Below are 18740 nucleotides of genomic sequence, written 5' to 3'. Positions count from 1 at the left end.
TGAGGCCGCGTACACATGAGGAGGGGCATGCATTTGCAGCAGCATAAAAAATAGCAGCACAGCTTTGTGCCACTACTTTGTGCCACAGTGTACACCCCTGCCTGTGAGCTTTGCAGGGAAACATTGTCCTGCTGCTCCGTGTGCTGTAGTGGGGCTGGCTGGGGCACAGGGTGCCTCCATGCAGGCCTAGCTAACAGGCAGCCCCCCTGCTGAGGCACCCTGTGTCCCAGCCAAGTGGGGAGCAGGCAGGCTGCCTCCCCCGTCTCCATGTGCTGCAAGCCCCTGCTCTGAGGCACCCTGCACCCCAGCCAGAAGCTCCCCAGCTGGCTAGGGAGCAGTGTGCCTCAAGATGAGATAGCGGGCAGCCCTGGGTTGGTTGCTTTCCCATCTTGAGGCACGCTGCGCCCAAACTAGCTGCTCTGTGACTGGCTGGGGTGCAGTGTGCCTCAGTGCGGGGGCTTCACATGCCCCAGTGTGGGGGGTCTGTAGTGGAGCCCCCGTGCTGAGACATGCAGAGACAGGGGAGCAGTTAGCTCAGGGAAATTACCGCAAGTACCCCTAGACCAGGGGTGGGCAAAATGGTAGATCCAGCCTGCGGCAGGACTCCATTTCCTGGCAGCACCCCAGCCCATCTACCTTGCACCCACCACCACGGCAGGACCCACGTGAGCCGGGTACGTAGCCAGGTGGCTCGGAAGGGGCCACACCCAGAAGCAAGATGGGGGGAGGGGGCCAGGGAAACCCCAAGATCTTGGGGCAGTGACAGCACGGGACCAAGGCAGAAACGTGATCTGCTGCCCACACACCCCTACTACAAGTGCAGATTCCATGGGCAGGGGCATGCAGATCACTGCTCTGTCCTGGCCCCAGCCCTGTGCTATCACTACCCCAAGATCCCAGTTCCAGTGGACACAGCTCCCTGCATGGCTTCTGGCTGGTCTCCATGGAGACCCCAGGATCACGGGGACATGACAGAGTGGGGCTAGGGCTGGGGCAGAGCTGTGTTCTGCATGCAGGGCAGTGTGGGCAAACACATCACAACTCTGCCTCAGCCCCATGTTGTCACTGCCCCAAGATCCCGATGTCTCTATGGAGACTGGCTGGGAGCCACGTGAGCAAGGCATGTGGCTCGGTGGGGAGCTGCATCCAGGGCCAGGGTTGGGATCTTGAGGTTGTGACAGCATGGGGCCGGGCACAGGGCAGAGCCATGACCCGCTCCCTGTAATCCCCTGCCTGCAAAGCCCATGCCTGTTGCAGGGGCGTGCAGGCAGAGCATCACAGCTGTCTTGGCCCCATGCTGTCACTGCCTCAAAATGACAGGGTCTCCTCAGCCCCGCATCTAACTCCCAGCCATGGCCCCATCCCAGCTTTCCAGTCATGTGCCCTGTCCATGTGGGTCCATACTCCAGTGGTGGGTATGGGATGGACAGTCTGGGATGCTCGGGCAGTGGGGCTTGGGCTGATAATGGCAGCCAGAAAGTGCTGCCACCGCCACTGGGACTGCCAGGAAATGGAGTCTGCTGCGGGCTGGATCCAGCCTATGGGCCGTATTTTGCCCACCCCTGCCATAGTCTTAGTTCATTCAGAATTGATAGTGGCCGCATCTACACAAGATGCTGACTGCACAGTTGTTATGGTGCAGTTATTTAGAACTTGCATTCACAAGTACTAAATGACTGTACAGTAACTAGCATTATTATAGTAGCACCGCTGAGTGGGTTTTTGGTTATGGTGACGCGCAGCTTGTTACTTTGCAGGGATTCTTTGCAGGGTAAGCTGTTTTGGGCCCCATTTGGTGATGTTTGCCAGACATTTAAGGCTGGTGAAGAAACAAGAATCATTGGAAAGGGGAAAGAAAGGCACAGGTCAGCTGTGGGAGTTAAGAGGAATTCAAAATGTATTCAATGTAGTGGTTCACCATGACCTTAAAAAGAGTGCTGAGGAGGACTGAGCACAGTGAGCACTATTATGTATCTTATTCATATTGATTATGCTAACTTATGCTTGTATTACCTGGCAGGGGAAATGCTGTGGCCACAATGGTGGCAGGGGAAATACCTTGACCTTGACCAAGGCAATGCAATTGAAATGGCACTATGTAGTTGAGGGTTGAACCCTTGTCTGCTTGTGGACAAGGGCTCCCTATGAGAGCCTCATAATTAGCTTCCCACTAGCCAGCTTCTAGTGGGAGGATCTCAGCTACATGTCGACTTTATGGAAATGGGAGACTCCTTCCTAGCTTGCTCTTGTGGCCATGCAGCTGAGGAGAAGCAAAACTCAGAGGTATCCAAACCCCAAGTCTCCAGGCTTGGGCCTGCATGTAGGATGCCTGCCAAAGGATTTGGAAGTATCTGAAGACCCAGGGTGGGGTAGAGGATACTTGCCAGTAGCAGGGCCACATATGGTTCTTGGAAGATTCAAACGGATTTGGACCTCATCTGCCTAATTGGACCTGGGGTACAAAATTTTCCTTTAAAAAAAAAAAAATCCCTGGTACCAAGGGGAGTCTGTCAGGGCTGGCTCTGGCCTTCCTGGTGTATGCCCAGGTATTGCAGTACCTCTAAGCCTGGTGCCAGCTCCCTATGAAGGGAAAACCTGCCCCTTTTTAAAAAAAGACCAGAACACAATTTCCCATCAGTATGTTGTTTGCCCCATAAGAGCCATGTGTTTTATAGTTGTGCCCAGTTGTGGCTGCACTTAATCAACTTTACAGTTGGTTTCCATTACTGAGCTCATGCTACTTTTGGCAGCAATTTAATGATAGACAATATATTCAATGAAGTTTCCTGATAAGCAAATGTAAGAAGAGGGGCTTTTCCACCCATGTTGATTGGAGGGAAAAAACCTGGTCTTATATTCAAGTAAATATAGCAAGTTTGCATGTTTTGGAATGTCTTTATACTGTGAAACACTGTATTTAGAAGTGAACCTGATTATTATGCTAAAGTTCCAAGACAACAGCTGAAAAATCCGTGCTTGAGCCTTTTATTTAAACAAGGGGGAACAAATCATGATTTGTGGACTAGTCTCATGATATTTGATGTTCTGACCTGTGATTCTCAAACCTTTTCAGTAGCCGTGCTAGGAAAGTGAGACATTCTAGGACTGGAGCTGAGGCCATATCTTTTCAACTGCAGCACTCAGTTCTATACCAAGATTTAGCATTTCCAGGGAGGCTTCTGGAATAATTTTGGTTCATTTTCTTTTTCCTGACTTAGCAACTTGGTCTTCTTATTTACAGGGTTTCAAGGTTACTTTAGGGTATTTATTTTTCTCCTTTTTTTTGAAGAAAGCTACAATTAATGGCTGACAAAGCTGGGCCCCACTGTATTGATTCCTTTTCTTTAGGATGTGTCCTTATTTTATTCCAAACTCAAAAGCTAAGCTAAACCTTACCCAGACAAAATCCAGGTCTAAATGGAGAAAGATTCCACATTTGCCATTGGCATGTAACCTCAAAAAACATGTGTTATCAAATTCTGTTTCAAAAGTCTATGATGCATTTTTATATTAACTTTATTAAGGGAATTATTTTATTAACATTTCATATGTATGTTGCACCATGCTTAAATTTAATTATATTTAAACTTACTAATCTTACTTCTATTGAAATAGTTTGCTGTTTATGAATACTCATTTGGGTGGTCTGTCTTAAGAAATCTTTGCTTACATATGAATATTTTGAATTAGAAATAAATGAAATTCCTTTTCTGCTGTCAAAACCAAATTGTGAAAATGCATTGCATGGCTTTGAAAATCAGTACACTCTATTAGCAGGCCTGTCAATATAAAAAGTGCATTCCATTTCCACCTCTTGCTCTAATAACCTTTTCTATGTTACTCACAGGCAGTTCACATAATCAGAGTATATTGTCAGCTTACTGGAGTTGAGGAAGCATGAAATGAAAATCGCGTTAATATTGATCCAATTCTCTTACTTGCAAGTGTCCTTGATGCCCTTTCCGCTGAGCAATAACTGTTGGTGTTATGTAGTTATTTTCCTCTCAGTTATTACCGTATTTTTGTAAAATGTTTGGAAATGTAATTATGAAAATTTCTACCACTTGAAATTATTTTTCTCAAGTATAATCTTTAATAATATAAGTGATCTTTAATATATTGGAAGAATTTAATCCTTTCTGCAATGTATCAGACTACAGTATAAATTGAGTGGCTGAATTTTAAGCCATGATATTAATTTGTAAAGGAGATGGGCTCCGTGTGATATGAGCCATGTGTGGAAGTTCCAGTGACAGGGTACATTCTAAACCATATGCAGATGTTGGATGATCTTGAGAGAAAATCCATTAGGTAGACTAAGAATCTGTCCTTGGGTAGCTGAAAATGCATTAAAGCATTTGTTGGATTGGACATGCCGACCTACACCATTTACCAAATACGTGATTATTACCAGTTTGGTGAGGGTTTCAGTTGCAGAGGTGCTGAACACCCACAAACTCAGCAGAAGATAATGATTACTCAGGAAAGTCAGATCTTTATCTTCTGTGCCTCAGTTTCCCCATCTGTAAAAATCTTCCCTGTCTGTCATTTATTTTTTAAATTTTGACCAGTAAATCATTCAACCTCTGTTTCCAACTTTCCCAAGTATAAATACTACAATAAGGATATGCCATGTTATGTGAGGGTTCTGAGATTTACAGATAAAAAAGCAGTGCATTCAAGTAAAGGATTAATTCACAAAATACACAGAAATAAATACTATGGTATGTTCTCATTAAAGGGCTAAAGCAAAACCTCAGCTTTTAACTACAAAAGTGAAGTAAAATGTCTGGAGCTCACTGGTGAAACCTTCCTGTGTTTGTAGTTTTTTAACAGCATAATTTGTTTTTAAAGTGTATTGTTTGTTTTAAAAGAATGCAATATCTGGTATAAACATAACAATTTTTTCATCTATAAATAATTTTCATTGTTTTTCTTCCTCGTTCCTTCAGAGACTTTTAATCATTAAAATGTAATATATTTTAAGTTTCTCTGGCAATATTTAATCTCAGCCTAATAAGTAACAACCTTCCCTTGAGAATAGTCACCATTATGGCTGTTCTAGGGAAACAAATTCTATAGCAGTCAGTGCTGCCAAGTTTCAAAAAACATGTTGTGATTATATAAAAACTGTAGCGGGCAAATCCAGTCCTCTTCCACAGGTGTAGGGAACCCTATTGTAGCACAAGTGATGTTCTGCTGTGCAAAAACCAAATAACTAGGTTCTTGAACACATACAGGAGCTTATAGTGCACCTTTTACTCAGTGGCCAGTCCCTCCACATCAGTGCAGAACAGGATTTAGTGAATCAAGGGGATTAGTTACCATGTGGATTCTCCACACTTCCTAGTTTTGGCAGAACAGAACACAGAAGCAGCTGTGCTCTGCAGGATGGACTTCATGATACTGAAAATGGGCCAAGAGAGCAGAATTTCAAACTATTGAAAGTGTAAAGCAGGGAAAAGATTTACTCATGAAGCATTTTCTATCACATATTCAGTTATCGTACAGATCATGGCTTAACACAAAACCAGTAGATGATAATATGTTATTTCAGTTCTGCATATACTTGAAGTAATCTTACATTTTACCTACCCTTAAAGGTAAAAGTGAGTTCACACTATCAAGTAAAGAATCCTTCCTACAGAAAACATGCCTCTTTCGCACATATCTGATTTGTTGCTTATGCTTTGTCATCACATACGATGCATATCTCTTGAGAGGAGCTAACTCCGTAGTTCCCTAGTTTCACTGGAAATTAAAAGCCAACTTAGAGTGTTAAAAGGCAACAACAAACAGCAGTATTTTACAAAGCAGTGCTTGTTGTTATATTTTGAAGGAGGAAAAACAAGCTTATTTTAGAAGTTTCCTAAGGGAGTTGAACTTTACAAAAACTTTTCTTTACATTCTGTAAAAGCATTTTTAATTAAATGCAGCACTTCGCTGTAAAGTGAACAGGCATTATATATGTCAAAATGATCCTTAGAAGCCATATAAAACTCTAGAAGACAATATATGTAAAAGCATTCTTAAAGAAAAGAAGAGCCACTATCCCGTGAAGCTGATTTCCAGATGTTTAGAAACATTAGAATTTCCTGTCAGTATATTTAGGTAACATTAAAATGAGGTTAACTTTGCAGTCTGCCAACCATCTTCAAAGATGAAAGAGATCTCTCTGCATAAATTGCCTTATCTGTATTTCACTGAAATAAGCTATGGAATCAACCGTGTAAAAAGCAGTAGTCTCCTTTTGCTAGTGTTATCAAGCAAACTTCTCTTGAAATTTCCCATTTTTTTTCTCTTTTATATTTAACATACAGTGAACTGTGTTTAAAAATCCCATGTTGTTTGGATAAGTTTAAAATAGGTGAGGACAGGTAATACATATATTATTTAAAACCTAGTTTCTGTGTTCAAAATGGTTTTGTTTTATATATGCTCTGAATATTACAGTACTGGAATCAACCAAATGTACATACACTGTACATTTTTACATTTTGTTCAGGAAGGACAGGTTTTTGTAGGCTTGGACACAGCAGGTTTCCTTTGATGCTTAGTTTGCATACCTAGTACCTGCTGTGACCTGCACAATCCAGCCAGGATCTTACTAGTTTAATTGAAAATTGAAAGGCAACATACAGATGTTACAACAACAAGAGTCTCTACCTCTAAACAAAATAAATGATTTACCAAGAAAGCAAAAACTTCATTTTTTTTTTTTACTTCACTGTTTATATGATATATTCAAAGAGGTGATATCTGCAGTATAGCCTTCTGGACTTCCCATTCACTAGAAATATTTAGCTGTTTGTTTTTCGTCATGTCTTTTAAAAAATATATTAAAACAGATGCTAGTAAATTCTTAATGATATTGCACAGGGACAGTCTTTAGTTTTATAGCTTTTTAGAAATATAAAGTATGTACATTTTTCTAGAAGGTGGAGGTGATTGCATATATTCAAACTTAAAAAACACATTTTTTTGGTTCCATATATGGTGTAGCTACCACAGGAAGCCAGGTTTTATTGTAACAAAAGAAATTTCATACTACTGTAAACAAATTCAAGCTGGTAACTAGGGTGATAAAAGATGGATTTTCTTTAAATAGCTGTTCTCTAAAAAACTGAATTTGCTTAGGTGGTGTTATTCTAAAGATATTCTCATTAAGAGAGGATTTAAATATAATGATATAGAACAACACTTTAAAATGTGTGCTTTGAGTTAAATACAGGGGCTTCAGTTGAACAAAGTATTTAAATGTATGCTTAACTTTAAGCACTTGAGTAATCCCATCCCTCTTCAATAAAACATGTAGACATGTGATTGATTTAAAGACTGCACCTCAGTATTTTGCTGAATATGTATAGAATTACTCAAATATTCTTTGGGTTCTTTGCAAATCCATATTTTAGTTGTGGACAAATAAAACAATGCTGCTTTAAAGAGGAACAGGGGTTTACTGTGGCAAAGCTAAATCCAGCATAATTGTTGTGTTTGTCTTCCTCTAATATTCAGTAACTGAAACAAAACCTGAATAATTTACCCCTGCTTCATTTGGGGTTAAATCACTGCAATTTAGCTTCTCTTTCCCTGGGTTAGGAGCAAACATAGGAAACAATTAGGAATCACCTGACATGCTCCCAAGTAGTAAGCTGCTCCCCCCCTTTAAACAGGTATTGAGCAATTAACCGCTTAAATTAAGTTACCCTAAGACCAGGTACACATGCAAAGTAGCTATAGCACCATAAAAAGCTTCAACCAGCTATAGACTTAGACTGCAAAAATACGTACTAACTTTATAGCTGGGAGCCCATGCCAGCTGACTGGGCTCCCAGCCACAGGGCTGCGCCTTGCTCAGCCAGAATCCTCTAAACCCTGGGGATTGAGGCTACCGTAATCCCTAAGGCTTGGGGGTGCATGAAATTCCCAGCCCACACAGGGCTTGGTCCCAGCTGCGTCTCACCCACTGCTGGTACCAAGAGTCCAGCAACTGGCAGGGCTTTTTGGCCTGGCTGTGCCTCATCACAGCTGGGACTGAGATGCTGAGCTATGGGGCTCCCAGTCCTGGTTGTGCCTCATGCACAGCCAGGACCAAGAGAACCTGCAACTGACAGAGCTCCCACTCTCGGCTCTGCCCCATGAGTTGTGGGGCTCTTAGTTCCAGCTGTGCATGCAGTGAAACCAGGGCTGAGAGTCCCATCAGTTGCAAGGTCTCTCGGCCCCAGCTATACATGGCCCCTGTGACTTGGAGCCCCTTTAGCAAAAAGGACTCCCAGCTGTGGGTGTCTGCTCTTTGCCAGTGCAGGGGAAGCCCAGGATCAGGCTCCCTCTGCACTGGCAATCAGACATGATTGGATCTAAAGTGCGATCCCACAGTCATGCCTCCTGCCATGTACATGCAGCATGGCAGGAGGCTCAATTGTGTAGATTGTGAATTAGATCCAATCGCGACTTTACCTGCACATGTAGAGGGGGCCTTTGTGTCTATCCATGCAATTACACGATACTTAGCCACTAAATAAGCAACCTGTCCATGGTTTTGAGCACCTGTAGCTTCTGTTGACTTCAGTTCCGGGCATTCAGCTTATAACAAGTTGCCATACTTCAAAGTATTGTATATTTTATTAATGTTTTTCATTTTCTGGTTTGCAGTAGAGCCTCATTACAATTAACATTAATATAAAGCCCTTTCATTCTAGATACCTAGTCATTAAACATCTGCCTCTAGAATACAAACTCATTGTCTCTGGAGAACAGTTTTATAATGAAGGCATCCCATAATTAGTGTCTCTATAATAATTTTGTTGTGGCCTGAAAAAAATTATGATAAAGGTATTTAGATTTTGTATAAACACCCTGAGATATAAGGTATTAATTTATTTCTCACTCTTTTTATATCATTGTTAACAACACCAAACATCATTTCATGCTATATAATTTTTTATTCGGTTTGTTGTTTGATTTAAAGAGACGAGCTATTTTTCTCCTTACTGCTGTTTTAAAAGATTATCTTATTTTAAAGCCTTTTGAAGTCATCCTGGAATATAAAAATAGAACATCTGTGACAGATCTGTTTTAAACATATTTCATGTTTTAGGATCCAACGAGATCTGGCGGTCTGTGGTATTGGCTTGTTAATTTCTTGATGAATGGGTAGAAAGGCCAAGAAGTGCACTCAGTATGGCACGTCTTCTGAAGATAGATGATCTCAAATAAATTCTATTCCCAATCAGTTTTTGATTTGTTAGGTGTTAAACCATTTCTTCGTAAGGACAGTGTTTACAAGCCTTGTAATGAGACAGCCCTCTGAGACCTTACCTCTTCTTGCTGTAATTTTGATAAATGGAACTCTAATTCATAAAGGATATAGTGATTGAAGGGCAACTTTGGGTCTCATACACTTTCATTTAGATAAATGTTTGGTACAGTACAGAAAAACTGAGGTGTACTCAGCAAAGTGATAAATTTATAAGAACAGCCAAACCAAAGCAGTTTCCAAACCAGCACAACTTGCTATATTTCTTTTACATAAATGCATGCATAATATTATAAAAAATATATATTTTAGAAAGATTGATCTGAATTGTTGAGTTCCAGAGTTGCCAAACTAACTTAGTACTTTCTAGTACACCACATTTCTTAAGTTAATATGTTGTAGTATTTTTGTAATCAAGTAACTACTAGTAGTGTCACAAGCTAAGTAAAACAGACTAAATTTCAGCCTCCATTTCTGATGCTTGCCCTCAACTTTTCATAGTGCCAGCTGTACTTTTTTTCTGATTGAGAGAAGATAATTGTATATATAAATAATAATTCCAGAGAACTGGAATTAGTCTTATTGGTTATCATAGAAATTACTTACACTGCAGTTATTCTTAGCTAGTGTTTTTGGGTGGTTCCTTCGGAGAAATTCAGTTCTTCTGAAAGGGAAAAGTTTTTAGAGTGCTCACTAGAATCAGGAAAAGTGTGAAAACAGTCTGTGCAAGCTTTCTCCTGCAATGATGCCATTTCATCTTGCCAGTACCAAAGTATTTCAAAGGAGAAACTACTTTTTTAGTCAAATAATGTTACTGTGGTACTAATAACAAATGGATACAGAATTCTAATTTACTGAACAAATAAGATCACTTGTGATCTAAATTAAACTAAATTCCTATATTCCATTTTTCCAAATCCCTTTGTCTCTATTTTTGTAGACTTTTATTTAAAAATGTATCATACTTGGACTGAATATTTCAAGCCTTCAATCTCTTGGTCATTAGTTCAAATTTAAATCATGTCAATATTTATAGTAAGATGTTTTCATATTCCTTTATCAGAATCTTCTGCTTTCCAATGGCAAGGGAGATTGGACCAACTGATAGGCTCTGGCACCCATCATCCCCTGCATACTTAAGCTCGCCTAGGATTTTTGAACGCTTCCAGCTCCTACCCTATACCCTGTCTACCCTTTATTGTAGCAAATCTTTTTTGATGCTGCGGGTCTGAATACCTGATTTTTTCTCATTGTTTCAGATTGAGATGGGTGTTGTTTTTGTGTTCCTCACAGCTTGGGGGTTCACTATTGGGTTAACTGCAATAGGATATCAAAGGCTAAGTTTACAAAGTTAAAATGTCGGTTTGTCTCCATTTGTGGCTATTGGTCGGTGCTGGTGAAAGGATAAATTATCTAAAAGAAGACGTTTCATTTTTCATTACCATGATCAGGCACTCACTAATAAGGCTAGTGGTTTCCTTCCAATAACTGCCAGTGGCACTATTAAGTTTAATAATATCCAGGGGCTTGAACACGCAGTAGATTTACACCTGAAGATATATGGTATATAGTCATGCATTGGTATAACTTACTCAAATCTGGTGTGGAGCTGATCACTTACCCCAGAGAAAATCAGGGGCAAAACTACACCAGAAGACATACCATGTGTCTGCTTCTCTTCCCTGGTAGCCATTTGCTTAGTCCTAACAAGCTATTTCCAATTCTCCAGCAAACCAGTATTTGAAGCATTGTAATAGCACATACTGCAGTATCCCTCTAAGGAGATCTGGCTTGTTGGTTCCAGACACAAGGGTAATTTACACTGGTACAAATCAAGAGAACTGACTCCAATTGAGGGGTCAGAAGGGGAGGACATAGAAGCATCTGATGCATGGTGGCATATCACCAGTATTTATTCAGAAGTCCTGAAGGAGCTTAAACTTGAAATTGTGGATCTGCTGATGTGACCCATCACTGAAATCAGCCTCTATAATGGAGGACAAGAGGGTAGACAAAATAAAACCACTCTTTAAAAATGATTCCAGAGGGGAACCAAGGAAGTACAGAACAATGAACCTAATTTCTCTTCCTGGCAAACTAGGTCAAAATTATAATGGTCTGTCACATTTGTCCTCAGTAAATCTGAACAGGATTTACAGAGGAAGAGTTAGCATGGCTTTTATAAAGGGAGTTCATACCTCACTAATCTACTCGAGCTCTTCGAGGGCATCAACAAGCAATGAGGATCAGTGGGATCCGGTTGACAGAGCGTACCTGGACTTTCAAAAAGCATTTGACAAAGTCCCGCAACAAAGTATTTAATGAAATTAGGCTGTTGTGGTATAAGAGTCATGGTCCACTTGTAGATCAGTAACTGACTAATGGACAGAAAACAGAGTAGGTATAAGTGTTCAGCTCTCACAAAGGAGAGGGATAAACAGTGGAGTCTGTCAAGGGTCTGTGCTGGTATCTGTGCTGTTTAATGCATTTGTAAATTATTGGAAATGGAAAGGAGGAGTTAATAGTGAGGTGACTGCTTTTGCACATAGCACCAAATTCTCCAGGGTGGCAAAAAGCAAAACTAACTGTGAAGATATGCAAAGGGATGTAGCAAAACTGAGAGACTAGGCACTGAATAAGTTCAGTGTTGATAGTGTGAAATGATGCACATGGGAAAGAATAACCTGAGGTGCACATATATAGTGATGGATGCTACATTAACTGTCACTACTCAAAAAAAGAGTTCTTCATATTCTTATGGATAGTTCTCTAGAAATATCAACTATCTGTGGAACATAAGTAAAAAAGACAAAAGGTTAGGAATTTCTAAAAAGAGATGTGAAAACAAAACAGGAAATGGTCATTGACCCTGGACTTCAGAAAAGCAAACTTCAGCTCACTCAGGGAACTGATGGGCAGGATCTCCTGGGAGGCCAGTCTGAGAGGGAAAGGAATCCAGGAAAGCTGGTTGTATTTTAAAGAAACTTTACTGCGAGCGCAGAAGGAAACCATCCCGATGCACAGGAAAGCAAGCAAGTATGGCAGAACACCAGCTTGGCTTAGCAGGGAACTCTTGAGTGAGCTAAAATATAGAAAGGAAGCTTAAAAGAAGTCAAAATTTGGACAAATGGCTAGAGAGGATTATAATGGTATTGTTAGGGCATGCAGGGATAAAATCAGAAAGAACAAAGTGCAATTGGAGTTGCAGCTAGCAAGGGATATGAAAGATAACAAGAAGGGTTTCTATAATTATGTCAGCAGCAAAAGGAAGATGAGGGAATGTGTCGGTCCCTTATTGAATGGGAGAGGCAACATAGTGACAGATGATGCAGAAAAGGCTGAAATGCTCAATTCCTTTTTTACCTCAGTCTTCACAGGCAAGGTTGGCTTCCAGACTGCTGCACCTGGCAGCACAGTTTGGGGAGGAAGTGAGCAGCCAACAATGGTGAAGGAACAGGTTAGGGATTATTTTGAAAAGCTGGCATTGTACAAGTCCATGGGGTGAGACACGGTGCACCTGAGGGTGTTGAGGGAGTTGGTCAATGTAATTGCAGAGCCATTGGCCATTATCTTTGAAAAATTGTGGTGGTCGGGAGAGGTCCTGAACGATTGGAAAAGGGCAAATATATAGTACCTGTCTTTAAGAAAGGGAAGTAGAAGGATCCAAAGAACTACAGCCTCAGTTCAGTCCTTGGTAATATGGAGCAGGTCCTCAAGAAATCCATTTCTAAGCAGTTGGAGGAGAAGAAATAGACTAGGAACAGTCAGCATGGATTCACCAAGGTTAAGTCTTGCTTGACCAACCTAATTACTTTCTATGATGAGGTGACTGACTCTGTGAATGCAGGAAGAGCAGTGGATGTAATATATCTTGATTTTAGCAAGGCTTTTGATAAGGTCTTTCACAACTTTCTTGCAAGTAAGCTAAAGAAGTCTGGGTTGGATGAAGGGACTTCAGGGTGGATAGAAAACTGGCTAGATCATCCAAGTTAAAAGGTAGTGGGCTTGATATCTAGTTGGCAGACAGTATCAAGTGAAGTGCCCCCAGGGGTTAGTCCTGGGGCTGGTTTTGTTCAATACCTTCATCAACAACCTGGAAATGGGATGGAGTGCACCCTCAGCAAGTTTGCAGATGACATGATGCTAAGAGGAGTAGTAGATCACTCTGGAATAGGACTAGGATTCAGAGAGACTATATAAAATGGAAGATTGGACCAAAAGAAATCTCATGAGGTTCAATAAGGACAAGTGCAAAGTCCTGCACTTAGGACAGAACAATCCCATGCACCGGTGCAGGCTGGAGACTGAGTGGCTAAGCAGCAGCTTTGCAGAAAGGGACCTGGGGGTCACAGTGGACAATAAGCTGAATATGAGCCAACAATGTCCCCTTGTTGCAAAGACGGCTAATGGCATACTGGGCTGCATTTGTAGGAGCATTGCCAGCAGATCAATGATTCTTCCCCTCTGTTTGGCACTGATGAGGCCACATGTGGGGTACTGTGTCCAGTTTGGGCCTACCGCTACGGAAAGGATGTGGACAAATTGGAGAGAGTCCAAAGGAGGGCAACAAAAATAGTAGGGGTGCTGGGGCACATTACTTCTAAGGGAAAGCTGAGGGAACTGGGCTTATTTAGTGTGGAGAAGAGAAGACTGACAGGGGATTTAATAGTAGCCTTCAATTACCAAAAGAGTGGGTCCAAAGCGGATGGAGCTGGACTGCTCTCAGTGGTGGCAGGTGACAGAACAGGGAGTAATGCTGTCAAGTTGAAGCAAAGGAAATTTAGGTTAGATCTTAGGAAAACCTTTCTCATGAGGAGGGTAGTGAAGCACTGGAACAGATTACCCAGAGAGGTTGTGTGTGCAATTTCCAGCCTTAGAGGTTTTAAGACCAGGCTAGACAAAGCCTTGGCTGGGATGATCTAGTTGGGGATGGTCTGGCTTTGAGCAGGAGATTGAATTAAATGACCTTCCAAGGTCCCTTCTAACCCTAATTTCCTATGATTTTATGATTATGCCAACGTATAAATCCATGGTACAACCAAACCTTGAATACTGTATTCAGTTCTGTTCCCCCACCTCCAGAAACATAGAATAGAATGAGAAACAATACAGAGAAATGCAACAGGGATGATGAGGGATATGGAGAGGCTTCTGTACCAGGGAAGACTAAATAGGCTATGACCTATCAGCTTGGAGGAAAAACAGCTAAGGTGTGAGATATAATAAAAGTCTGTGAAATCATGAATGGTGTGGAGAAAATAAATCAGGATTTACTATGTGCCGTCTCTCACAATACTAAAACTAGGGGATAAATAATGAAGTTATTTGGTAGTAAGGCTAAACTGAGCAATATGAAGGGTTTTTTTTTCCACACAGCATGTGATTATTTTGTGGAACTCATCTCCACATTTTGTTGTGGAGGCTGATAACTTAACCAGGTTCAAAAGAGGATTGGACTACTTAATGTAGAATGGGTCCATCTGTGGATATTTAACATTATACTTAAAATTATAACTTCCAAGTTCAAACCTCTCTAACTGCTGGAAGCTGTAAGAAAAGAGGGGAAAAGAACCGATCATATATAAACCCTGCATAAATACTTTTCCCCTTAGTAAGTGATACAGGGATACACCTGTGATCTGACCCAACATGGCACTTAAGTTCCTCACTCAAGTCCCACGTAAGTCTGCTACATCAGTGTTAATGTACTATGCGTCCTGAATTGAAGTTGAAGGCGTATAAAAATAAATGAGCATAAATAAGTCCCATACATTCTGCATAATCTCTTACATTATTTTCCTTGAAAAAGTGGGAGATAGTACCAGGTAGCATACTGGCTTATGTTAGTGGTGGGGAAAAAAAGACTTGTCTGTCTCCGATTGTGAAAGAATCAGTGTTGATGCTAAAATGTTATTTGAAGGACACCACACTGTGATACTGTTTATAGTTGCCATGCACCATTCTCTCAGACGGTTATTTCAGTATCTTGAAACTGTATCTTGTTTTTTTGAGAAGTTAATCACTTTTTATAATTTCCTCATCTAACAGTACAGATTAAACGTTATAGTTTTCAAAAGTGTGCCAGAAGGTACCTTTCTTAAGCTGGTGTGTTATTCTTCTGAAAAGCGCCTATCAAGGTAGATAAAAATGGATGTGAGCAGAGTTCTTGATAAAATAATTGTTACAGGTCTTGTTAATATCAAGATTTTACTGACTCATTTTCTAAATTTAATATTTACATTTTAGTTATTTTTTTTAATCACCCAGAGGTAATTTTCAAAGTTGTTTCAAAAAGGCTGAAAAAGATAATGCACATTCTGTAATGACTGCTAAACTTCTTATAAAATGTTATCTCTGTTTGGAGTGTTCTACTTTTTCAAAATAAAATTTGTTTACAAAACTACACACACACTTAAAGACTTTAGGATTGCTGAATCATTGACTATGAATGCTTTATACAAAAAAGTAGATGCTCAAAATCATATTTTTGCTTTTTATTTAGGCACTGAAGAAGATGTAGTAAAGTCAAAGAAAACCTTCCGAAGTCAAGCTGTAGTGAATCAAAATGCAGAAACTGAGCTCATGCTGGAAGGTGATGATGATGCTGTCAGTCTGCTCCAAGAGAAGGAAATTGACAACCTTGCAGGTAATTAATTACATATTTCCTATTAAAATGTTAACAACCGAATTTTGTAAAAATCTTAATATTAACCTTTGCAACTAATCTCCTAGGTTCCCGGTTATTTAATGGGCTGCTGGTGGTGTTTACTATTGCTCTGCAAACAGATTACATATCTACTGGGTTCAATAGGATGTCCTATACTGTGACCTGGCAAAACTGATTAAGCAGTATCTCCTTGTAGAATGCTCTTGAGTTTGTTCACAGGGGTTTAGCAAAGCCTAGGGCATTGCACTGCTGCTTACAGAACTGCTAGGTGACGCACATGGAGGACTACAGCAGTGGAAATGGACACAGTGACTATTCCCAGAATTCAATCTTTTGAGAGTCAGTATGTTGTAGTGTGGAGCAACACTTCCGTTCTTCACAGCCTCTTCTCTCTGAGAAATAAAGGAGGCTGTTGAGAAACTTCAATCTCTCACTTCTTGTAGATTCACCTGTGGTTTCCTTTCTCATTGGAGCTGGGGGTATAAAACTGCTTACTCTGTATTCCATGATGAGAGGATGGGAAAAGGGATTGCACCTGGCTGCAGATGCGAGCATAAGAATAACTGAACATTACTAATTTTGGGAATGGGACTGTCAAAGTCAACTGAGATCAGATCTCTGATTTATTCAGGGAATTGTGTTCTAGTATTTGTTGGGCAGTGAAGAACCATGTCATATTATGAAAGAAATCTAAAAGACTGGCACCTGTTAACATGTTGAAGAAGAACTTTTGAGTCATCACTGAGTTTCTACCTATGTTCTTCTTACTCCCATACGTTCTTGTGATGTCACACGCAGGGGAAATTTAAAGTAAAAATGTAGACGATATATGAATAACAAAAACACTAAAAGAAAAATTAGTCTAGGTCTGTGATTCTCAAACACTTTTGGGTTGGCTACCCATTTTTTTATTGTTTTACTATGATTTACCCCTAAAATCCCCTGTGATTGACCGAAAAAAAATGCTTTCTCACAACAATTACACTGAAACTCTCCAATGACCTAAGGTATATTTCAGACTTGCTTTTCTGTTCCTTCCTTTTTTTTCAAATATATTTTGCCTTTGCAGCTGCTGCTTGCCTATTTCTTCCCCTTGCCTACTCTTTAGAGATATGCGTATCCTAGTTTGAGAAACACTGGTCTAGTGGTTTGAAATTAAATTAAGAAAAAGCCTAACTGATGTTGAGACTAAGCCATAAACATTTTAATCTTCAACAGTCCTATTTGTTTGATTTATTTAAAAATGTATATTTGTGACCATTGCTGGATGTTTTCCTGCCTTACATGGATAACATACTCTAGACAACTACTGTGCTAGTTTAAACTAGATCCCCTTTCTAGGATTTTATAGCAATGAAAAGTCAGTGGCAGCACTGTCAGGTTCCAACTCATTATCCTGGACATATACCATAAACAAATATAAAAATATATAGTTATAGTTAGATAGTTTCTATGGTTTAAAGGGAAGTTTTTGAAACATTGATTAAAGCTGTATAGTGATCTGGGGGGGAAATGTCACCCAGCCTAGAAGCCTTTACAGTCGATTGTAAATTTAAGTTCTTGTATATACTGCATCATGGCAATCAAAGCACGCCCTTTAGTTATTTTCCTTTATAAGAAAGTGACATTTCCATTGTGAAATCCTATATGTATATACAGAGTACATCTGATCAACAATCACCATATTATTTTTATCTCAAGACTCATACTACTACAGATTTTGCACTTCACCATTACTTCCTGAGATTCAACTGTACATATTAGAACAAATTAACTTCTCACACACGGGCAGGGTTATTTGCCATAGGAATGTCACTAATTAGCCTGCATGTTCCCCATCTCAAGTAGCTGGGCAAGCAAGATAAGTCCACAGTGAAATTTTGAATGTTGCAAACGCAGGTCAGTGCCATCTCCTGATAAATGGATCTCATCATCCCCATGGAGTTTGGTTCTATTGTGTAGCATCAGGCAGTGCCTCAGTTGCACTGCTAATGGACATCAACAGTGTCACTATTTCCTGGTTGTTCTCCTTTCTGGAACTCTAAAACTTAGTGTGATATATGCTACTACATGTGGGCAGGGTTCTCCAACTGGATTAAATAATGGGGAGATGACATTGTAGTAATAACATGCATGTGTTAAGTGTTACTTACCAACAAAAAAACCCTCCTAGTGTTTTAGTTTTACCTTCTTGCTAGCCCGGATCTTTGAAACTAAGCCTGTCTTGCCTAACTGTAGGGAAGCAACAGCTGAGAAAACAAATATAGTAGTTAATGATCCTATAACATTACTCTTGGGCTCATGCCAGCTCCCCAAACCTCTGCAAACCCTGCAACTGGTTTGTTGCACGTCTTTGCACCAAATACCAATAGCTTTTACAATATCACAGCTATGTGATTTCAAACACAAGCCTTGGCAACTGAAATTAAAAAAACCAACTGGTAGCTGTTTTCCTGTTAAAGTCAAGCCACACAACAGCAAACTCCTTATGTTACTTGAAAAAACAGAATGTGGCTGTCTTCCGAAGAGTAAATATGTAAAAATGTCACCTTTTGTACAAACTGTCACCTCCATATACCAACTGCCAGATCTACTTGGCTTTGTGATTAGTTTTTTTGGGTTTTTTTGAGGGGGGTGAGGGGGCTGGTTTATGGTTATTTTATATTTTTTTACTCATGTTCATAGAACAACTAAGGTTGAGGAGTGAAATGTATTCTTTTTCTCCTCATTATTATGAATAGAGTTAGACAAGGAGTAATCCATCAGAATAATTTTCCAAATGAAATTTAGTTTCCACAAAATCTAAACTTTTTTATT

The 18740-nt window shown here is 40.2% G+C and overlaps 1 protein-coding gene across 9 annotated transcripts in view; it reads left to right on the top strand.

Moving 5' to 3' along the window:
• Window positions 1-18740, top strand: part of NBEA (neurobeachin) — an 882854-nt gene that overhangs the window by 601730 nt on the left and 262384 nt on the right. For all 9 annotated transcript variants that reach the window (XM_019498256.2, XM_059716302.1, XM_059716129.1 and 6 more), the window contains one exon: window positions 15759-15902. In XM_019498256.2, coding sequence (XP_019353801.2) covers window positions 15759-15902 — 144 coding nt within the window. The remainder of the gene's footprint in view (window positions 1-15758; window positions 15903-18740) is intronic.

This window comes from Alligator mississippiensis, chromosome 1, assembly GCF_030867095.1.
Source record: "Alligator mississippiensis isolate rAllMis1 chromosome 1, rAllMis1, whole genome shotgun sequence".
NCBI classification, from domain to species: domain Eukaryota; kingdom Metazoa; phylum Chordata; order Crocodylia; family Alligatoridae; genus Alligator; species Alligator mississippiensis.
This window is presented reverse-complemented; position numbering and strand designations above follow the sequence as displayed.